The sequence below is a fragment of the Protopterus annectens genome, chromosome 7.part1, assembly GCF_019279795.1.
Source record: "Protopterus annectens isolate FY-2018-M chromosome 7.part1, PAN1.0, whole genome shotgun sequence".
Classification (NCBI taxonomy): Eukaryota; Metazoa; Chordata; order Ceratodontiformes; family Protopteridae; genus Protopterus; species Protopterus annectens.
This window is the reverse complement of record NC_056740.1, coordinates 338,978,706-339,000,054: the sequence shown is the minus strand read 5'-3', so window position 1 is coordinate 339,000,054 and position 21,349 is coordinate 338,978,706. Positions and strand designations below refer to the sequence as shown.

At 40.8% G+C, this 21,349-nt stretch overlaps 1 protein-coding gene across 2 annotated transcripts in view; it reads left to right on the top strand.

The window, feature by feature from the left end:
* Positions 1-21,349, top strand: part of APPL1 (adaptor protein, phosphotyrosine interacting with PH domain and leucine zipper 1) — a 1,282,591-nt gene that overhangs the window by 1,167,732 nt on the left and 93,510 nt on the right. For both annotated transcript variants that reach the window (XM_044078766.1, XM_044078765.1), the window contains exons 17-18: positions 10,417-10,591; positions 10,698-10,734. In XM_044078766.1, the coding sequence (XP_043934701.1) occupies positions 10,417-10,591; positions 10,698-10,734 (212 nt within the window). The remainder of the gene's footprint in view (positions 1-10,416; positions 10,592-10,697; positions 10,735-21,349) is intronic.

Sequence of the window (21,349 nt, the reverse complement as noted above, 5' to 3'; positions counted from 1 at the left end):
GGTACATAGTCTAGTCTCAGGAAAATAGAGCATGTTACTGTTGTGCTCTTAACGGAAATTTGTGGAATTTTATTCTTGTGTGCTCTGTGCTCTGGTGTTTTATATGATGCTCCCACACTGGAGTCAGTGATATGAGGACTGAGGCTCCTTAATTACTGACCTATGGTTTTAAGTGGGGGACGACACATTATTGTTGGCTGTCCGGTGGGAGATTGGCCGGACATCACAGCCCTACCTGACAAATGTCTAGCACAAAGCTTTTTAAGTATAGATTATTTAAAACGTACTGTCTTTATCTTGTCTAATTAGCGATATTTAAGACAAAACTCTGTTTCATCAGTTTTTTTTACAAACCTATCAGTGACTTCCAGCATTCAGATCCTGTAGACTTATGACTAGTAGAATGGCTAACTGAGAGTTTTATTCAAACAAAAATTGAAAGTATGCATACATACACACACACACACACACACATACACATAAAATTATAGCCAAAATAGTCAAAATCCATTAGCAGTACCATCTGAAATAGGTAGTATTGACCAGTACTGGACCACTTAGAAGAAATCTGCGTGTGACATCAAGCTTGTAATACCTGTAGGTGGTCTGGGATTAGCCATTACCATCAACTCTGTATTGCAGTATTGACAAATGCATTCCTAACATCCTGCTAGGGAGCTGTCCAGGTGTCAAATTGAGTCTAAAAATCACATAAATCAAAAGTTACAAGAGTTTATTCAGATCTAACAAATGGGGGAAATTATTCAAGTATCTGGCCAAACTCGCCCAGAAAAAAAATGAGTTTCATAGCCACTCAGTCTTTCAATTTTATGTGTCATTAAGAATCCCATGCAGTGAAGTCCATATAAGCATTTCTGCCAAAAGTGCTCACATGACCTGGTATGGGTTGGTTTAGAACAACAACCTCACCACCACTAAACACTGCTAAACCAGATGAAACAAGAAACAAATTTAGTGTCCACTTTTCTAAGACCAAAATGAACATTGGAAACAGAAACATAACTTGTTTTCTGGCTCTCCTACCTGTTGTTATGTCTCACTAGGACCAGTTTGGCTTTTCTTCCGGAAATTGCTTTTATATAAATGTAAATGTGTCTGTGTCACAAGTGATAATTCAATAAAGGTGTTTAAAAAAATCAAACTAGGTTATCTTGTAGATCAACTGACGAAGTGCATGTGGTCTCTAGCAGAGGGATGAAATCCTGACTATGAACCAGATGACTTACTGTCAGTTAGTGCTCCTGCTTCTAGAGGAGTCAACAAAAGAGGGTGGGAGTGAGCAGCAGCTGATGCTGGCTCACTCATCCTGGAAGAAAGGAGACAGTCTAGCCTGTTGCAATGCTGACACTTACTAGAGGGAGATGTGTACAGCATGCAGTGTATGGGCTGGAGTCATGTGCTTGGTTTTGCAAGTTGTATCCATGTGAGTATGTGTGTAATTGCACATTCTCACAGTGTACAGGGAAGAGCATAGAATTTCTTCACATCTGTGAGCATGCATACATGTCACTTGCCTTGGATAGGGGTTAGGTCTAAGGCAATAAAAAAAAAATCATGGCTTCCTTAATGATTGTGCTATGACTGACTCTCATACTGGTGATGAGAAATAAATGAGCACAATCACAGCAGTGGCTTGATAGTTGGCAGGGATGGGAAAAAGAAAAAAAAAAATGTATTTATTTATTTGACTTTTGTTGACCAGGTTAGTCCAACTGGGCAGATGCCCTTTTTCATTGGAGACCTGAGGAGAAAAGCTCCAAAAGGTACATACATAATAAAATATGATGAAAGTAATTTAGTAAAAAACAGTAATCCCAGGTACAAATTACAATTACATACATATTCACAACAGAATTATAACCACGTTTGTAGTAGGTATAGGACAGCATGCAATTTCCATTCAAGATAACATGGACTGAAATACAGCCTACTTATGGCACAAGTGCTAGAATTAAATTAGAGTTTGGAAACAGATGTTGAGGGGAAAAAAATCAGAGTTAGATTAAGTAGGGTAAGACCAAGACCGAGTTTTTTTAAGTATGGGGCAGATTATTCCATGCCTTCACAACTGAGTGATTGTAAAGAAGTTCGACAATGTTTTTGGGGGGATTGTAAATTTTCAGGAGGTATTGTTCAGAGCTGCGGAGTGTGCAATTAGGAGTATAGAGGGAGATTAGATTAGAAAGAGCTGGACAGAAGTTGTGTTGGTGTAGGATGGAGTCAGTCAGATGCAGCTGAGGCAGAAGGAGTTAATGCAAAATTCTAGCCACTGTAGGTTGTTTAGAGATATGCAGTGGTGTGACTGATCATGTTGATTTGCTGCCAATCTAGCAATTTTATTGTAAGTGAGTTCAAGCTTGGATAAAAGATTGGCTTGAAGATTAGTAAGGACTGAGGCTGGTAAGGTAGATAGTATATAGGCTTGAGCAAGAGCGAGTTTAGATTTATTTGTGGGAAATTTTCTATTTCCATAGAGCAGACCTAGTTTTTGATGAGTCTTTTTAATGCAGTGTTGGATGTGTAGATCAAATTTTAATTGGTCATCAATTATGACTCCTGATAGTTTTGTGTGGTTCAACAGTGATAGATGTGTTGTTGAGGGAGAAGACTGAGAAGGTAGATTTGAGGTTTTAGAGGTTGTAGAGATTTTAGGAGGAAGAGGAGTAGTTTAGTTTTTTAGGGTTGAGTAAGAGTTGGTTAGCCGTTAGCCATTTTTCAACTGAGTGGATTGAATCTTGGGTAAGAGTGAGGAGGTGGGGGACATTGTCTGAGGAGTGAATTATTGTTGAGTTATCAGCATATTGTATTAAAGAGGAGCCTGTATAAAAGATGTTAGTGCTGTGGATGTACTATGGTTAGGGTGAAAGACGTGTTGAATAGGGGTTAGAAGATTTTCTTGTAGAAGATGATCTATTAGCTGCTTGTGGATGCACTTTTCGAGAATCTCAGACAGTGGAGACAGAATGGCTATAGATTTAAAATTAGAGGGGACAGTGGAGTTTCCTCCTTTATGTAAGGGTATAACATAGAATTTCTTCCAAATATCAGGAACTGTGGCTTCTTGAATTGATCTGTTAATTAGTATGGAAATGGGATATGCGATAGATTTTGTGGCTAGTTTAAGGAAAAAAGGAGGCAGGTTATCAGCTGAAGGGGAGCAAGTTTTAAGTTTGCTGAGAAGTGATCTGATATAAGCTGTAGGAATGGGCTTAAGAGAGAAGGTTGTTGTTTGGATGGGGGGGTGAAATTGAAGGGTAGCTACTTGTGTCTTTTTTAGTTAATTTTTGAATGGAGTCAATAAAGAATGATTTAAGAAGTGTAGCTGTGTTGAACAGAGAGCTATTGGGGGAGGGAGAAGGGAAAGAGGACCTACCTAGATGCAAGATTTTGTTGACTGTATTCCAGAATTGTTTGGGGTTAGAGTGGAGGTTATTTTGTGGCATTAGTTAAAAATTTCTTAATTGATTTGTTTTTTAATTAAATTATAAATTTGTCTGTAACATAGTAGATTGGAAGGAGATTTGTTTGTTTTTTTTTTTCCAGCTTTTCCAGGTTTATATTCTAGATCAGGTAAAATGTGTCTTATATGATAAAAGTGTGAAGAAAAAGTTGTTGTATAAGGAAACAGTTTTTATCTTGAAATATGACACACTGGTTCCAAGGGGTTTGAATTCAGAATGAGAGAATAATGTGTTTTATTAAATAATAGTTCTTGGAGAAATGTGTGTCTTTTTGAAACTTGGAGTTTATTGGAATACTTGGCAGTGTGTGGTTTTCTTACTTCTTTTTGGACTGTGGTAGTAGGTAGGTTATCACTTAGGCTATCAGACAGTGTAGTAGGGTTTTGGTAAAGGTTTGGGTTGGAGACAAAGATCCAGTCAAGTGTAGTGCCGGTATTAGTGTATTTATTCAGGCGAGTGGGAGAAGTAATTAGTTGGGAGAAGCCAAAGAGATTAATACAGAAATTTGGAGATTCTGAGGTTCGAGAACTCCAGTGTTAATATCACTTAATATAATAGTTTCACAGCAGATAGCATGAGAGATGTAGGACAGAAAGTATTCAAGGGTAGGATGTTGTTACCAGGGGTAATATAGATGGTAGCAATAGCAATCTTTTTATGGTTGTTCAATTTGCAGTTTACTATGAGGACTTAAGCAGGGTAGAAATTTGGTATAGAGAATGATAGGGGATAGAGGCAAAGCTGGTCATAGTATAGAATTGGTATCCCCCCCCCTTTTTTTTTTGTTTAGTCTATCCTGGCGGATGATATTGTAGCCGGGGGGGGTAATATTTCATTGTCAGATATGTGGGGTTTTACCCATGTTTCAGGGAGGGTGAGAATATCAGGGGTGTAGAGAGACATCCATGAATGTAGGTAAGTGACTTTGTTTAGTATACTTTGAATGTTGAGAGCTAGGAAAGTTACGTTTTTGGAAGTTGAGAAGGAGTGTGCTTAAGAAGAGGAAAATGAGGGGGACAGGGAGGGGGTGTGGGATGGGAAGGGGAGAAGGAGCAGGTGACTGGACCTGGGTTGGGATGTATATCACCTGAGAGTGGTAACTTTAGTATAAGAGGTTTAGGTTGGGAATGGCTAATGTTTATCAAGTGGTATTTTAGCTTTATTTTGGGAGGTAGAGAGGAACTGTATGAGTAGTTTTATTTTGTATAGGTGAGTCTTGTGATTGAATAGAGCAGGGGTAATAAGGAAGGAGAGAGTAGATGAGTAACTAGATTGTAGGTAGGTGAGTGTAGGGGCAGGGCTTATGTGTGTTAAAGTGTTATGATAGGAAGTAGATACAGAGAGAAGAAAAAGCAGGGTTGAAGTCAGGAGAAGGTGTGTCATGTTGTGTGGTTAGTTAAAGGCAAGTACTGGGATAGTTTGGGAGATTAGTGCAACAAGATGGTAGGGTGTAAAATAGTGAGAGGAATGTAGAAGACTTTATGGTGAGTAGGAATTCGACCTGACCAAAGGAGGAGTGCCTCCTAAGTAAAGAGGAAGTTAGAGATTGGAGGGTTTGGGAGGAAGTTGGGAGTGGCAGGAGGGAGTGGTTTGGATGGATAGAGTACAAGTTTAAATACACTCGCAAGATCCCACAAACAATCTATTTAGTTTGTTTTTAGGAGTATATTTTTGGTCTACATTAGTTCTATTTCAAAACAGTGTAAGAAACTTCTCTGTGTGGAAGATTTTCAGTCCATATATCCCTAGTTAATCACTGTAAATTAATCAGATCATACAATAGGTAGTAGAAGTAGTGAACTTAGACTTGTCTTAAGTAAAAAAATAAATAAAAAATATATAATTTGAAATATTGCACAGAATTACTAAGTATTCGAAATTAATCCAAGCAAGGCAGGCAGTCTGTTTCCAGTCAAAAATCCTTTATTAAGTACACAGACAAGTGATCCGAGTAAAACACAAATAGAGTAATAGTTTTCTCACAAGCTTTCTAAATATATATATATACTTTTTATCAGGCAAGAGAGTGGTTTATTGTGCTGTAAAACAAAGTGTTATTGGTGCACACAAATTCACATCCCCTTCCCCCATCAGTATGACATTCGAGCTGGTCCTGCCCTACTTAGTAGCTGTCATAATAATATAACCTTTATGTACTTTAAATAAAATGTATAATGATGTGGTACCTCTTATTTAACCAGATTTTTAAGTAGATTTTTAAGTCTGTGATTTTATCCAAGACAATATACAACATGGCTGGAAATATATCAACCTTAGTCCATTTGGCAATCAAAAAGTATATATAAATGTATACATATACACTTTGCATGTAAAACATCAATTGTAAAAATCATATTCTGTTTTCATAACCTGATGTTAACAAAGATTTCTTTCATTCTTCTAGACTTCTTCAGGTCTGTGTACAAGAACCCTAAAAATTATCTGTAAAATATTATTGTATAATTAGTATTGTTATTATACATCGTTTTTAAGAAACATAATCAAGGTACACAGGCACAACTGCAAAAGTAAAGCAAGCTCATTAATCTTGTACTGGATTTCAATTTCTTTACTTTCAATGGCAAACACTACAAACAAAAAACTGGTATAGCAATGGGGGCTGCCATGGCTCCCAGCATAGCTAACACAGTCCTGGGCAAGTGGGAGGGAGGACTTTGTGTTAAACAACACAGACTACAAACAGCATATCACATGCTATTTACATTTTATAGGTTCATAGGTAGGTACTAGGCTATTGGCCCTAGGGCCTATATAAGCCTAGCCAAACGGTACCCTGGCTTTTGCCACCCAAGAAAATTATTTTCCTGTGCCCCTGTCAAGCAGAGCCACAGAAGTGATCCCCGGGGTGAATTTCCTATCTCCCATCCAATCATCAAGATTTTTCTTGAATAGTGCTAATGAGGAGCTTTGTTTGATATAGATAGGTAGTTTGTTCCAGAGTATGGGAAGTCTCTGAGACAGGAATCTATCCCTCCAGAATGTTCTGTGTATTGATGACATCTTTATTGTGTGGGAAGGTGACACCTTGCAGCTTGGAGATTGTATCACTTACCTCAATCAAACAACCCCCTTCCTGAAGTTTACCTCTTCTCATAGCTATACTTCAACCACTTTCTTAGATATGCAGATTTCCAAGGACACCAATAATAACAGAATCACCACTGATCTATTCAGAAAACCAACGAGGGTTAACTTATTTCTCCACAGTAGAAGTCTACATCCTGCAAAAAAACAAGTATAATGTAGTGAAGTCCCAGGGCTATAGATTAGCTAGAATTACCACAGAGATGAAACCATTTTTGAGAAACCTGAACAACTTAGAGAATGATTGTCTAGTGAGAGGCTTTGAAAGTCAGATGTTAAAAAACATCCTGGAACCCATTATAGAACTGAAAAGGACTGAAGCACCTTCACTCAACCTCCCCACTAGGAGAATGTTAAGAAATTCCACAGAAAATAACAAATGCAAAAATAGCTGCATCCTGACATACACTTTGGATTATCACAGTATCAAAAATGTTATTGAAGAAAACTGGGCCATTGTCACAGGAAACCCTTTTCTGAGTAACATCTTAGGTGAAGCCCCATTCTTTGTTTATAGGAAGGCCAGGAACATTAGAAGTTTTGTTGAATTTAAACCTAGACCATATGAGAGAAACAGATGTGAAACTAATTGTACATTTTGCATATTTATACAGCAAGGTGATATTTTCTTTAAATAAGGGCAATAAAAACTCATTAAAACCAGTGCAGGGGGTGATTGTAACACTATAAAAGTATTTACAGGGCAAAGTGCAATGAATGTGATGCATTCTATGTGGGCAAGACTGTAAATAAACTTAAGCGTAGGATCTCATGTCATCTGTCAGATATCCACTCTGGATGTAAAAATAATGCACTAGCCAAACACCTTTCTCTTCAGAAAAGACACACAGGTTTTAAGTTCCAGATCCTAGATCGCATAGACATGGGTGTTTTTGAAGGAGACATCCCGAATATTCTGGAGAAACATGAACTCATGTGGTAATTAAAGCTGAACTCTTTTAGGAAGCCCGGACTAAGCTACTACTGTTCAATTAAAAGTGTACTGGGACTTGGAAAATTGTCACATTGTTTACATGACTAATTTTATTTTATTCTACCAGTTGGTTTTAAATACCATTTTAAATCAGTTTTAATTTAAGTATATATTTTGTTTCCATCATCATATATTTTTTCTTATTATTTTTTCTTTTTCTGGTTCTCTTTTTTTTTTCCACTTTATTCAAAATGATGTGTAATAACAATACTAATTATGCAATAATATTTTTAAAGATAGTTTTTAGGGTTCTTGTACACACAATTGAAGAAGTCTAGAAGGAAGAAAACGATCTTTGTTAACAATAGGTTATGAAACTAGAATATGATTTTTACAATTGATTTTTTATATGCAAAGTGTATATGTATATATTTGGGTTCACTACATAATCTCGAAATTTTGAAATGTCAAATTTCAAAATCTCGAGACCATATAGCTGAAACCCCTAAATTCTGAAAGACCAGAAGTGCGAATTTCAAAATCCCGAAGTTCGGTGATGTTGAAGTAGCACTTCTGGTGTTGCGGTTTGTGAATGGATTGGTGGAAGGTCAGGTAAGTATCTATGTTTGAGTGTGCTGGTTAGGAGCTTTAGTGTGTGTGAGTATGTGTTGTGTCTGTGTGTCTGTGTGAGGGGAATGTAGGTGTGTGGTGGTGTTTTTGTGTGTTTGTCTGTGTAGTGTGACCTTGGAGTTAGAATATTTAAGTAGGGGGGGTGTGGGGGCACAGCCCCCCACATGGGGGGTGCAGGGGTGCTTGCCCCCCACTTGTATGTAGTGTAGGTTTGTGTGTTTGTGTTTTGGGTAATGGTGTGTGTATGTGTGTGGTGTATGTTTAGTGTAGTGTTCGGGATTTTAAATTTCGCGCTTCCGGTCTTCTCGTCTTTCGGGTATCCGGTCTTCGGTATTGTGAGTATTCAGGATTTAGTAGTGAACCATATATTTATATATATTTTTTAATTGTCAAATGGACTAAGGTTGATATATTTCCAGCCATGTAGTATATTGTCTTGGATAAAATCACAGACTTAATAATCTACTTAAATAAGGGGGTACCACATCATTATAAATTTTATTTAAAGTACATATGGGTTATATAATTATGACAGCTACTAAATAGGGCAGGACCAGCTCGAATGTCACACCGATGGGGGGAAGGGATGTACATTTAACATGTGTACCAATAACACTTTGTTTAAAGCAAATAAACCACTCCCTTGCCTGATAAAAAAAATATATATTTAGAAAGCTTGTGAGGAAGTTATTACTCTGTTTTTGTTTTACTTGGATTACTTGTCTGTGTACTTAAATGATGTTTGACTGGAAACAGACTGCCTGCCTTGCTTGGATTACTTTCGAATACTTAGTAATTCTGTACAATATTTCAAATTATATATTTTTTATTATTTTTTTTACTTAGGACTAGTTTAAGTTCGCCACTTCTACTACTATTGTCTGATCTGATTAATGTACAGTGATTAACTACAGCTGTATGGACTGAAAACCTTCCACACAGAGACGTTTCTTGCACTGTTTTGTTTTTGGACCCACTATACTTGTTTAGTGGGTTGTTTGAGACTTTGGGGATACCACCGCGATTATTTATTTATTTATTTTTCCCATTAATTCTATTTCCTAATTAGTTTGAGTAAATCATAATGCCTCACATTTGTGATTGTTTTTTCAAAGACAGTTTGCCATGGTACACCTCCTGAATGGGGGTGATAATTGTACGTTTATTGGATGGGATTAAATAGTAAGGGGAGATAGATTTCCCTGCTGCCAACCCGGCGACATGCTCACAGTTAGGTATACAGTGAGAGTAAAATACTCTACAGTTTTACATGCTGAGGTGAACCTGCACTATAACAGCTGCCGTGCCTGTTGAACAGATATTTCTGGTACTGACCATTTCCATTCTGCTTGCAGTAATGAAGACTGCAGGGCTGGCCCTTCAGACACAGTTATTGGCCTAATGCAAATGTGGAACTTAGAGGATAAGGCTAATTAAAAGAGATAGAGAGTAGAAAACATAAATGTATTGGTGATGGAGATGTGTAGGTGATAGAAAAAGACAGATAACATGAGAATATTCAGTACAGTTAAAACATTGCAATATTCAGTAAAAATACTCTATTGAGACAATCAAGAGTTAACTGAAATAAACTTTAAGGATAGAACACACATTAATGAAGTCTGAAATCATTAGCCTCACTAACACAAATACTGTCTGCACAATAGTTGCTTCAGCATTACACCAACATATATCATTAGCTTCTAAGTCAGTTTACCTTAAGTTAACAACAGGTTAACAAATACAACCTTTAGCATTTAAATATGTTTTAACTTAGGGAGTACAGTTGTTTGGTACATAACATTAACCACTGCATAATAGTAAGTCTGCAGCTACAGTTATGGGATGCAGAGTTGCAGGTAAAGCTAGTATTCAAACAGAGCCACGTAGTACACAGAAAAACATTAACTATCTAATTAAGGCAGTAGTATGCAGTTGTAATGTCTTTGCTGGGGGTTGTTTATAGTTAGAATAAGCAGTAATAATTCCTTTTGCAGTGTAGACACAGAGATTCGCCAAATAGAAAGTTTAACCAGAAAAAATATACAAAATTAATTACAGCAGGAGCACTAAAGATGCCGTTTACAGTGGCAGCAGGGTAGAAGTTTTTTTAAAAATGGTGTGCATTTACCATCAGGTCACAAACATGCATCGGGGGGGGGGGGGACAGATCAGCAAGTTAAGGGAAGCAAATAAGAATTAAGTATAAACATATTAGAAAAGAATGTGTGTTACTTATTGCAATGCTATTATTTGTTTTTGCAGATTCCATTCTTCATCAGTTGTTCATTGTGAGGTTCCTTGGTTCTATTGAAGTCAAATCAGATGAAAGTCCGGATGTCATTTATGAAACAATGCGTCAGATTTTAGCAGCTCGAGCTATTCATAATATTTTCAGGATGACAGAATCACATCTCTTAGTCACATGTGACAGCCTGAAGTAAGGTTACTTATTTTATGTTCAGTTATTGCATGCATGTATTTGGTGGCTTTACTGTTAAACATTTTACAAATGTAAATTATTCATTGCATTGTCACTCTTTTAGATTGATTGATCCACAGACACAAGTTACAAGATTGCGGGTAAGCGTCAATTTTTGTGTTATATTCAACATGTCTGTGATGCACAACTGGGGGTACGTGTATAGGCAGTAGATAACTAGTTTATATTTGTGACTTGTGTATTGAGGAGTCGGTGTCTTGCACGTGTGACTGTAGACCTAAATTAACATTGTAATGTATCTGTACCTCTCCATAGTTATTGTTTTGGAAGCAGAAAGTAAAACCATTTGTTTACAGTTTGGGATATCTTTATTAAATATTGAATTTTGCACTGCAGTACTCTGGCAGTCACTGGACCGAGTAACTCATGAATTTGTCACGAGCGCCTCTTACAGCAAGTTGCACAAATCCAGATTTCCAAGTTTACCAGTTGGGTAGTGAACTGGCAATTCTAGGTAAGCCAATCATGAGTCTGGTCCCGAGTATTTTTCTTGGATTTTCATTTAGGAACCACCCAGCAGGATTACTGAGCACTTGTTTTTAAAGTCAGTGGTCTTGCATAATGCTACCAAAAATGAAACAGGCTGTGTAAAGATTGTATGTAATTTAATCCACCATTTGTGTCTCAGCAGAATGCACAATTGCATTTGAGTCCTGGAAAGTCAGAACACTGGAAGGTCTGCTCTCATTCCAGGTGCTTGGATTCGTGGTCCACTACTGGTACTGTAGTTGAGAATTAGGAGAGTGCTGTATTTTCTCGGGTGCCACCCTTTGGATGACATTTTAAACTGAAGACCAAACTGCCTGAGTTATTAGTAGCTTAGGTGTGAGTAAAAGATCCCATGATACTTATCAGAAAGAAGACTAGAGGCATTTATTAAAATGTAAACGTATCACACTGACAATATCAGAAAACAGAATTTTCAGCATTATGTTCACATTATTGTCTACTCAAAAATATTACATGTTCAAAGACCATATTCCACAAAAAACAATAAAAACTAAAAATTGAAAATAAAAACATTCATATATCCTTGCCAATTTTCAGTTACATATATCGACTTTTCTGTAGTCATCATCGTCATCATCATCAGCTGCCCTTTTTCTCATTTTCTACACGAGTTGGGTATTGTCTACTGTTGCCATCTTTCTTAATTCAGTGCCACTCCTACCTTCTTCAACAGTCAGGGCTGACAGTTGCGGGTCTTTTCCCCACATAATCCATCCATTTGCTGAGTGTCCTCATTTTGTCTTGCCTTCTTTCCTGTCTGTTTGCCTTAATTGCCCAGATTTCTGTACCATGCAGAAATAGGGGTCACTCCACGATTGATACAGCCCCCCATTTGCTGCTACAACAGCTGTCTTGTATGTACTTAGTTTTCTCCCATGTGCCTTCAGTTTTCTATATTAGAGTCTGCTTGTAATGCCACCTTCTGCATATAGAAACTTTGATGATCTTTCCTCTTTTACCTCTTTGTTGATGTAATGAATCACCAGTATAAACAGCCGCGTTTTCTGAGCTGAACCCCAATGCACACCCAGACCCACTAGAAACCCCTCATAGAGTCCAGTTACTGTCCATACATGTGTTATTGGGTCCTTGTACATAGCCTGCACGAATTCTACTAGTGTTTTCTTAACTTCAGATATCTCAAGCCTGCCCAAATCTGCTTTCTTGGGACCTTCTCATATGCTTCCTCAAAGTCTAGGAATACCCAGTTGAACTCTTTATCTCTCATCTCTAGCCTCTTCTCCACCGTCTCATAGCAAATAACAGGTTGGTAGTGCTGCATCTTAATCTGGATCCAAATTGTTCATGTCCCACCTTACTTTCTACTAGTCTGTGTATTAATTTATCATTCACCCTGTCCATCATGCAGTGTGACAGGAGTTTGATAGTGTCTACTGCTCATAATTGTGAATATGTTATTTCTTCTTGTACACTGGCACTGGAATGCATATTCCCCAATCATCTGGGAAACCTTCTCTCCATACTTCCTTTAGTTACCTCAGGAGCCATTTTCCCCTAGCTTGCCCAAAATCTTGTTCATATCTGCTGTGACCTCATCTGAGCCTGCTACTTATCCAAGCTGCTAGAGTGCCTCTGATACCATCTTGTTTGTTTTTGCAACTACTCTCTTAGCCTCTTTGTTAGCCAGCCAGTATCCTTTCTTAACTTGGTCAATCATTTGTATTTCCCTCCTTTTCCTGCACTCCTTTCTTTTGAAAACTTCCTGGACTTCTGCATGACACTACCAGCTTTCCTTGCACGCCTTATTTCCATACTTGGCTTGGCCACATATCTGTTCTATAGTCTTCACGTATGCTGTTTTGAGATGTTGCCATTCTTCTTCAGCTCCCTCTATCTCTTCTTCTTCACAGGATGCTAGAGCCCTGAGTATTCCTTGAACACTTCTGTATTCAGTCCAGTAAGCTTCCAGGTTTTCAGCCAAGTTTCCATTCACCTTGGCGCCTTCTCTGACCATTGCTTGAAGCTGATTGTGGCCACCAGTGGTGTATGCTGTATGACAACTGCTTCACTGGGAATGACTTTGAGGTCTTTGATTCTACCCCTTCCTGCCATTCCATGCTAGGAAGAAGTCTACCTGAGTTCGAATGTTGGCCACTCTTGTACCTGATCTTTTGACTGTCTTTCCGTCTGTCTTGGTGAACCATATGTTGGCCACCATTAAGTCATTTGTCAGACAGAAGTTTAAAGTGGCCTCTTATTCTTTATTCCTGTTACCCCACGCATGTAGGCTCAGGTAGTCCTCACATCTTTTTCTGTCTTTCCTGATATGAGCATTGTGGTCCCTCATTATCAACATCAACTCATGATGTCTTGCTTGATGTCCTGCTTTGTCTAGCAGGTCCTACAACTACTACCTAAATGCATTCTTTTCCTTGCTGTGGAGCATACGAATACTGTCCTCGCTTTAAACTGGAGTCAGATTGCCAAGTAAATCTGATGACATCCCTCGCTATCTTCAGAAGACTGTACCTCATCAGAATTCTCATGCCATTTCTAGTCTGCCACTGAATAGTAGACTCTGGATCCCAAGCCTAGTGGCCTTGCTGCACTGCCATTCCACCTTGTCTCCTGAATACACAGGATGTCCTGTCTCTTCCTTACCATCATGTCATCCACTTCTAAGTTGCATCTTGTCAGTGAACCTATATTTAGTGTAGCAATCCTTAGTTCATGTTTAGCAGGCTGACTGGTGTTACATCCAGCTTTCACTCAGTCAGAGCTGTCCCAGGTAACCTAGGCTGGGAAACTGAAATCTGCCTGGGCAGTAGCTTATTGCCGTAGAGCTTCTGGGCTTAATGGCAGGCACACTCTGGCCAGTGAAGGCACATACACCCTTTCCACTGTTGGCATGAGTCCCTGGCATATGTTGAAGTAGGCTGGGTCCCCAACCCACTTATCACTAGCAAATACTGAAGCCTGTTTTTCATATCATTAGTCAGTGTGAGCAGATCCCCTGGAGCCAGTTTTTTACACTGTCTAGTGACAGTGACTATCCCTAAAATGGCTTGCAGTCTCTGATTCATGTTCTTTGTACAGGATACTGCATACCACATTTGATACATTAAGCAGCTGGTCTATGCAGCTGTTCCCTCGGTTGGCACCACTTAAGAGTCTGTTTTGCTGCACACTAAAGTCTTTCGGCTTTTCTCGGTTAGGGGTCATCACATTGGAACTCCCATCCGCTAAATGATTGGCATGGATTTTTACGGTCCTGAGTTGCCAGCCCGATGCCCATCCTTCAAAGAAGGCACGCCCATTCACGCATGCACCTACCTGCATGTCTTTAACGTCACTCGACCACGAGGAGGACATGCAGACTCCACACAGAAGGCACTCCAGCCGAGTATCGAACAGGAAAACCTCTTGCTGTGAGGTGACAACGCTAACTGCTATACCTATATTCATTTTTGGGTAGGTTTTGTGTGGAAACACCCAGCATGATTTTGGGAGGAAGCCCACAGATGCATGGGGAGAACATGGAAACACAACACAGGCATTGATCGGCTGCAGGATTGAACCCTGGTGTGGTTGGGAGACAGAGACCTTAACCATTGTGCCAGCCATGTTTAGTCAACTTTTTTGTAATGTCCTTACCAAATTTCAAAGGCATCCAGGGGCTGAGCATTAGTCCCTCCAAGCCACAGTCTGATGGTAGCAGTTGCATGGGGAAGGCATTGCGGGTCCTTGAGTTGATGTGGATAGGTCAGTGTTATAAGCAGTAAGTCTTGCATTTGATCAGTCAGACATGTATGTTGCCCCAGTGCATTTGTAGTAACTGGGAACAAGGTTATATTACGGCTGGAAGCAAGTTAGATATGATTTGCCATGTTTTATGATCTGTTATTAAAGGACAGTGTGACTCGCCTGATTTCAGTTGGCCCACCTGGTCATTTGCTTGTTGCAGTCCTCCCTGGCTTTGGGCTACTAACTATATATGCGGACTCCAAGGACTTTGTACATATAAGTAAATGGACTACTCCTAAGTACTGTGATATGCAAAAGGTTGTGATGTTTGCATCCTCCCAAGACTGTCAAAAATTATGTTAGTGACAGGGATTTCAAGCCTTTAATCCTTCACCTTGGTCTCACAGATGCATTTGCAAGGGGGTGATTGGCTTTAAGAACTTATGGCAAATGTGCACTGCTGCTTCAAGTTATGATGCACAAATGTGCACTGCTGCTTCAAGTTATGATGCACAAATGCAACTCCTAAATTAAGTTTAGAGTTACAGAACAGAATTATAATCACTGACTTCCCAGGATTTTACCCACCTCATTCTGGACAGTGCATTGTAGTGCAATCTTACCAACTGAAGTGAGACTTGACCAATATATTTTTCATATCTTTTAAGTCTGAAAAAACACAAATTCAAAAAACAGAGGTATTGCTTCAAACAGAAATGAAGAATTATCCCACTTAACATGGCACAGTATTTACAAATCTGTATATTTTTTTAAATTTTTTTTTATTTATCATTTGTTGACCGGGAAAGTCCGACTAGGTTCCACAGAGCATGTTTTCAGCGGAAGCCCGGGGAGAAATGCTCCAGAAAAGCCCAGCCAAAAAGGTACCCTGGCTTTTGCCACCCAAGAAAATTATTTTCCTGTGCCACTGTCGAGCAGAGCCACAGAGGTGATCCCCGGGATGAATTTCATATTTCCCATCCAATCATCAAGATTTTTCTTGAAGAGTGCTAATGAGGAGCTTTGTTTGATATAGATAGGTAGTTTATTCCAGAGTATGGGAAGTCTCTGGGACAGGAATCTATCCCTCCGGCATGTTCTGTTTATTGTGGTGACAAGGTTTAGGTCCCTAGAGCGTGTAGCTCGGAGGGATTGGGATTTCTTTAAGTGGAGCATGTCCAACAGCTCTGGGTTTGGCATAGGTTCAGCCCTACCAGAAAAAAAAAATCTTTACCTGAATTTGCCTCAGGTTAAGTCTGCAAAGTACCCAGACTGGGTTGTCCATTCCACAGGCAACTTCAAAATGGGGAACCAATTTCCCTTTTTGCCTTTGTCTGGTAGCTTCCTTTTGTATAATACTAAATGGGCAGTCTGATGTCCATCAAGAATGCAACTGCAGTCATAACATGTGGGTTGTCCTGCCTCAGGCAGCCCTCGGTCGGCCGGATTCCAAAGTCTGGGTCCGACGTCGGCTGATGTCGCATTTCTCTCAGACGTCAGAACGGCTGGAGTACATAAGCATCAGCCGATGCCATTTTCTTCAGTCTTTCTTGCCGCGCGGTGCCCAAAGCAGAAACAGTTCGCAAGTGCCGGTCGGTCAGCTCCTGTATTCTTCGATACCGAAGTCATCAAAAAAGCTAAGTACCCAGTTGGGGACCTTTTCTTGCCTCAGCTGATGTCAGAAATAACTGAAAAAGTTAACAATTGTCTTTCTTGTGGTAAACAAATACCTCATAAGGATTTCCACTCTTACTGTCTTCCTTGCCTGGGCCCAGACCACGACGTCTCGGCCTGTGTAGCCTGTGCTCGCTTCAACAAGCGCACTCTCAGGCGCCTGGCGGAGTTCGCTGAAGAATTTTTTGCCGATAAATTTGCTTACACCATGCCGTCGGATCTTCCGACATCGCAAACTCCCAAAAAGCGAAAAGACCGGGAACGACATCCTCGGCCCGCGTCTACCACCGACTCCACGCCAAAACCTAGCGCGAGTGCTCCGGTTCCCTCTGAAACGGTCTCTCCACCGCTCCGAACCGAAGACACCGCATTACCGACGACTCCGATTCCGGACATCACTCTGACGCCAGTTATCGATTTTCCTCCGGATACCGAAACCGAGGAAATGCCCGAGACCATTGCTGTAGACAAGGTCACTCCTGCACGTGGAGCTGCCAGGCCTCCTATGGCCATGTCTATTAAGGCCTACACTAGGGCTAAGGCAGCCAGCAAAACAAAGCATATTACTTCTAAATCCTTACCTCAGCCTACTCCAGAGACACAAATTATGTCCATGGCTGCTGATTTAATTTCCATGATTAGAGGTTCACAGGCCCATCCTGAGAGAGGATCCCAGCCTCCTTCTGATAAAAGGCCCAGGGTTGAACCCTCTGAACCTATTCCTTCAGATGAAGACTCTGAGGGCTCTGTCCACTCTGATAGCCAGGAAGAGCTCTTCCAGACCTATGAGGACTCGGATGCAGAAGATTCCATCCCCTCGGCCTCCCCTCCTGAGGATATTTCTTTTGGGGAAGTTCTGCACACCATGAGGGAACATTTCAAGTGGCAAGGTCAGGAATATTCTGATTCTAGGAAACGCCTGAGGACTTTCCTTAAGAAGCCCCAGCACACAGGCCCTTAGCTATTCCTCCTGTACTTGATGTTCTGGATGATCTTTATTCTGACTCTAGTGCTATCCCTGATTCTCTTCCTCCTGCTCCAGCCAAGCCAGACAGGTATTACAGGGTCCCAGAAACTCATTCCCATTTATTCAGGGCCCATTCTGCTGATTTGGAAACTATTTCACAGGGGCCTAAAGGAGTTTCAGCCTCCACCTCTAAAAATCCATTGCCCTCCAACAGGGAGGCCAGGTCATTAGAGAGATGGGGTAAAAAGGTTTACACATCCACTACCTTATCTATGAGAGCTTTAAATTGCCTTTTTCATATGTTACAATATCAGGATTACCTTTTAGAAGATTTACAAAAAACTTTAGCCACTCCTGATCCTTTAGACAGGAAGACTTTGCAGGAAGCTGTACATAACACTCAGCAAGTAAGCAATCACTTCCTGCAGTGTGGATATGATGCACTGGAAGCTTCATGTAGGGCAGCTATGACAGGGGCAGTCATTCGTAGACATGCTTGGTTAAAAGATCAACCTCTACCAGATCATGTAAAAGCAAAACCTCTGGATGCACCTTTGGAAAAGAACAAGCTTTTTGGTGCGAATGCTAAGGATGTGTTAAAGACCATCAAAGAAAAAGCAAAATCAGTTCAGACGGTGAAAGATTTCCTACAAGTTCAACCCCCCAGATTCAGTAGGAATTGGCCTTCTAAAAACTGGTCCTTTCCTAATACAGAAAAGTTTCAAAGGGGTAAGAACAGATGCGGCCGAGGAAGAGGCCAATACAGAGGCCCTTACAGGGGACGACAATGGCAGCCAGGAAACCAAAGAAGTGATGCAGGGGTTTCACCTGCCCCACAACCACAATCTCAGTGACTTTCCTCTACTACCGCCTACCAGGGAACAAATAGAAGCTCCCTTGGGCGGGAAATTATCTCTGTTTGCAGAAAATTGGCACAGACTGACAAAGGACAAATGGATTTTGGACATTATAGACCGAGGGTACAGGTTTCATTTTCATACCTTACCAAGAAAACAAGGCATGCCAAACCTACCACAAAACCAGAGGGCAGAGGCTATCAAGCAAATCACTCTGCTGACTCGGATGAAAGCAATAGAAAGAGTTCCACAACAAGAACAAGACCAGGGGTTTTACTCAAGACTGTTCCTGGTTCCAAGAAAAGAATCTCAATGGAGATCAATACTGGACTTGTCCGCATTAAACACCTTTCTCATAGTACCAAAGTTCAAAATGCTGACTCTACAGCAACTCCTTCCCATGCTGGGCAAGGGGTCTTGGCTGATTACTCTGGACCTCAAGGAGGCATACCTGCATGTCCCTATCAGACACAGCTGCAGAAGATACCTCAGATTTCTTGCAGGACCAGAGCATTATCAATTCTCAGCATTGCCATTTGGCTTATCTACTGCGTCCAGAGTATTCACAAAATGCCTGGCTTCAGTAATTGCTCATTGCAAGCTCCAGGGGATACAAACTTACCCGTACCTGGACGACTGCCTCATACAAGCGGACGACAAATTGATGTTGACAAAAAACCTGGATTATGTCATACGATTACTTCAAGCTCTGGGATACACAGTCAACTTCCAAAAGTCAAGACTGCAGCCATCCCAGCAAATAATCTTCTTAGGAGCCAAACTAGACACAGCCTCTCAGATGGCTTACCTGACAGAAGACAAGCAAGAGAAGTTAACTCATTACTTCAAAGGTTTAGCAAAACTCACCCAGATGACTGCAAGGAGATTCCTACAGGCCCTGGGTTACATGGCATCCTGCATTCTCCTGGTTCCATTAGCAAGACTACACATGAGAAAGCTTCAATGGTACCTAAAAGCATTTGGTCTCAACACAGCAACAACTTGGAGACAATCATACCGCTCATTCCATGCCTACAAAAGGAATTCCTATGGTGGGCCTCGGTGAGCCAGGCAAACACAGGTATGTCATTCAAAAAAACCACAGATAACACAGACCATGACCACAGACGCCTCAGACATTGGATGGGGCACATGGAAGGCAGGTGTATACAAGGACAATGGTCTCCAAAGGAAACACATCTGCATATAAACCAAAAGGAAATGCTGGCAGTAATGCATGCCATCGAGGCTTTTCAACACCAACTCCAGCAAGGCCATTTACTGATACGGACAGACAACACCACTGTGATGTGGTACATAAACAAGCAAGGGGGGCACCCACTCTTACCCCTTTGCAGACTGACAATGCATCTTTGGGAGAAATCACTGAGTCTAAACATCCAGTTACAATCCCAGTTTGTTCCAGGAAAAGACAATGTGTTGGCGGACAGCCTAAGCAGGAATTTCACAGATCCACACGAGTGGAGGTTACATCCGAAGGCCTTCAGACAACTCACTTCGACATGGGGCAAGCCAGAAGTGGACCTATTTGCCTCTCATCTCAACCATCTTCTACCAAAATTCTGCACAAGGACATACCATCCAAAAGCTTGGAAAATAGATGCCCTCTCATTCAACTGGAACTCACTAACAATCTATGCATTCCCACCTCTGCCACTGATGACCTCAGTATTACTAAAGATCAAAGCAGAGAGACCCAAGGGAATCATAATAGCTCCGGACTGGCCAAGACAACACTGGTACCCACTACTACGGAGCATATGTCACACCAGGAGGTGGGCCCTTCCCCAATGGCCTCTACTTCTGACTCAACACAACTTCGAAACAGTGCATCCAAATCTACAGACACTGCAGCTAACAGCCTGGGAGATCCCATAAATAGCTTCAGCCTATCTCTCTCCAAGGAAGTTCAGCGGATACTAACAGAGGCTCGAAGACCATCCACCAGAAAGATTTACTTAGCAAAGTGGAAAAGATTCAGCAATTGGAATACCAGCAAGGGACATGATGCATCATTGTTGAACATCCCACTCATCTTGGAATATTTGGCAGATATGTTAAAGAACGGCCTCTCATATTCTTCCATAAAGATACATGCATCTGCTATTTCAGCTAGATACAACACTGATCCTCCTGTTTTTTCTCACCCTTTACTAAGGCAATTCCTCAGGGGAATCAAGAACATTAAGCCACCAAGAAAGGCCCCAGTGCCAGCCTGGGACCTCAATTTTGTCCTAGAAAAACTGACTCTACCTCTAATTGAGCCAGCAGCTTCAGTTGACTTGCAATTTCTCTCTTGGAAGACAGCTTTCCTGTTGGCAATTACATCAGCAAGAAGGGTTTCGGAGCTACAGGCACTAATGGCAATACCACCCTTTATTATTTTTCACAGAGACAGGGTTTCATTAAGGACCAGCCCTACTTTCATGCCAAAGGTGGTATCTAGGGTTTCTTTAAATCAAGCAATTCATCTGCCTGCTTTCTTCCCCAATCCTGAGAACAAGGGGGAAAGACAGTTGCATACCTTGGACATTCACAGACAACTTCGTTACTACCTGGACAGAACCAAGGCCAGTAGGAAGTCTGAACAACTTTTTGTAGCTTACGCCCCTGCAGTCCAAGGAAAAGCAATTTCAAAACAGACTATTTCAAAATGGATTGGACATTGCATCAGATTCTGTTATTCCTTTCATGGAAAGACTGTTCCAGCCAATGTCAGACCACATTCCACCAGAGCTACAGCCACCTCTACAGCATTCTTAAGAGGGGTGCCTACTAAGGACATTCTAGAAGCTGCTACATGGAGCTCCGTGCATACATTCTCCAAACACTACAATCTCCCTCTATATTCCAGATCCAGAGCAGGCTTTGCTTCGGCAGTCCTGCAGGGTTTGATTGCCACACCATCTTTTTCCTGGAGCATTCCTCCTCCCCCAGCTAAGCTATGGTATTCTACCCACA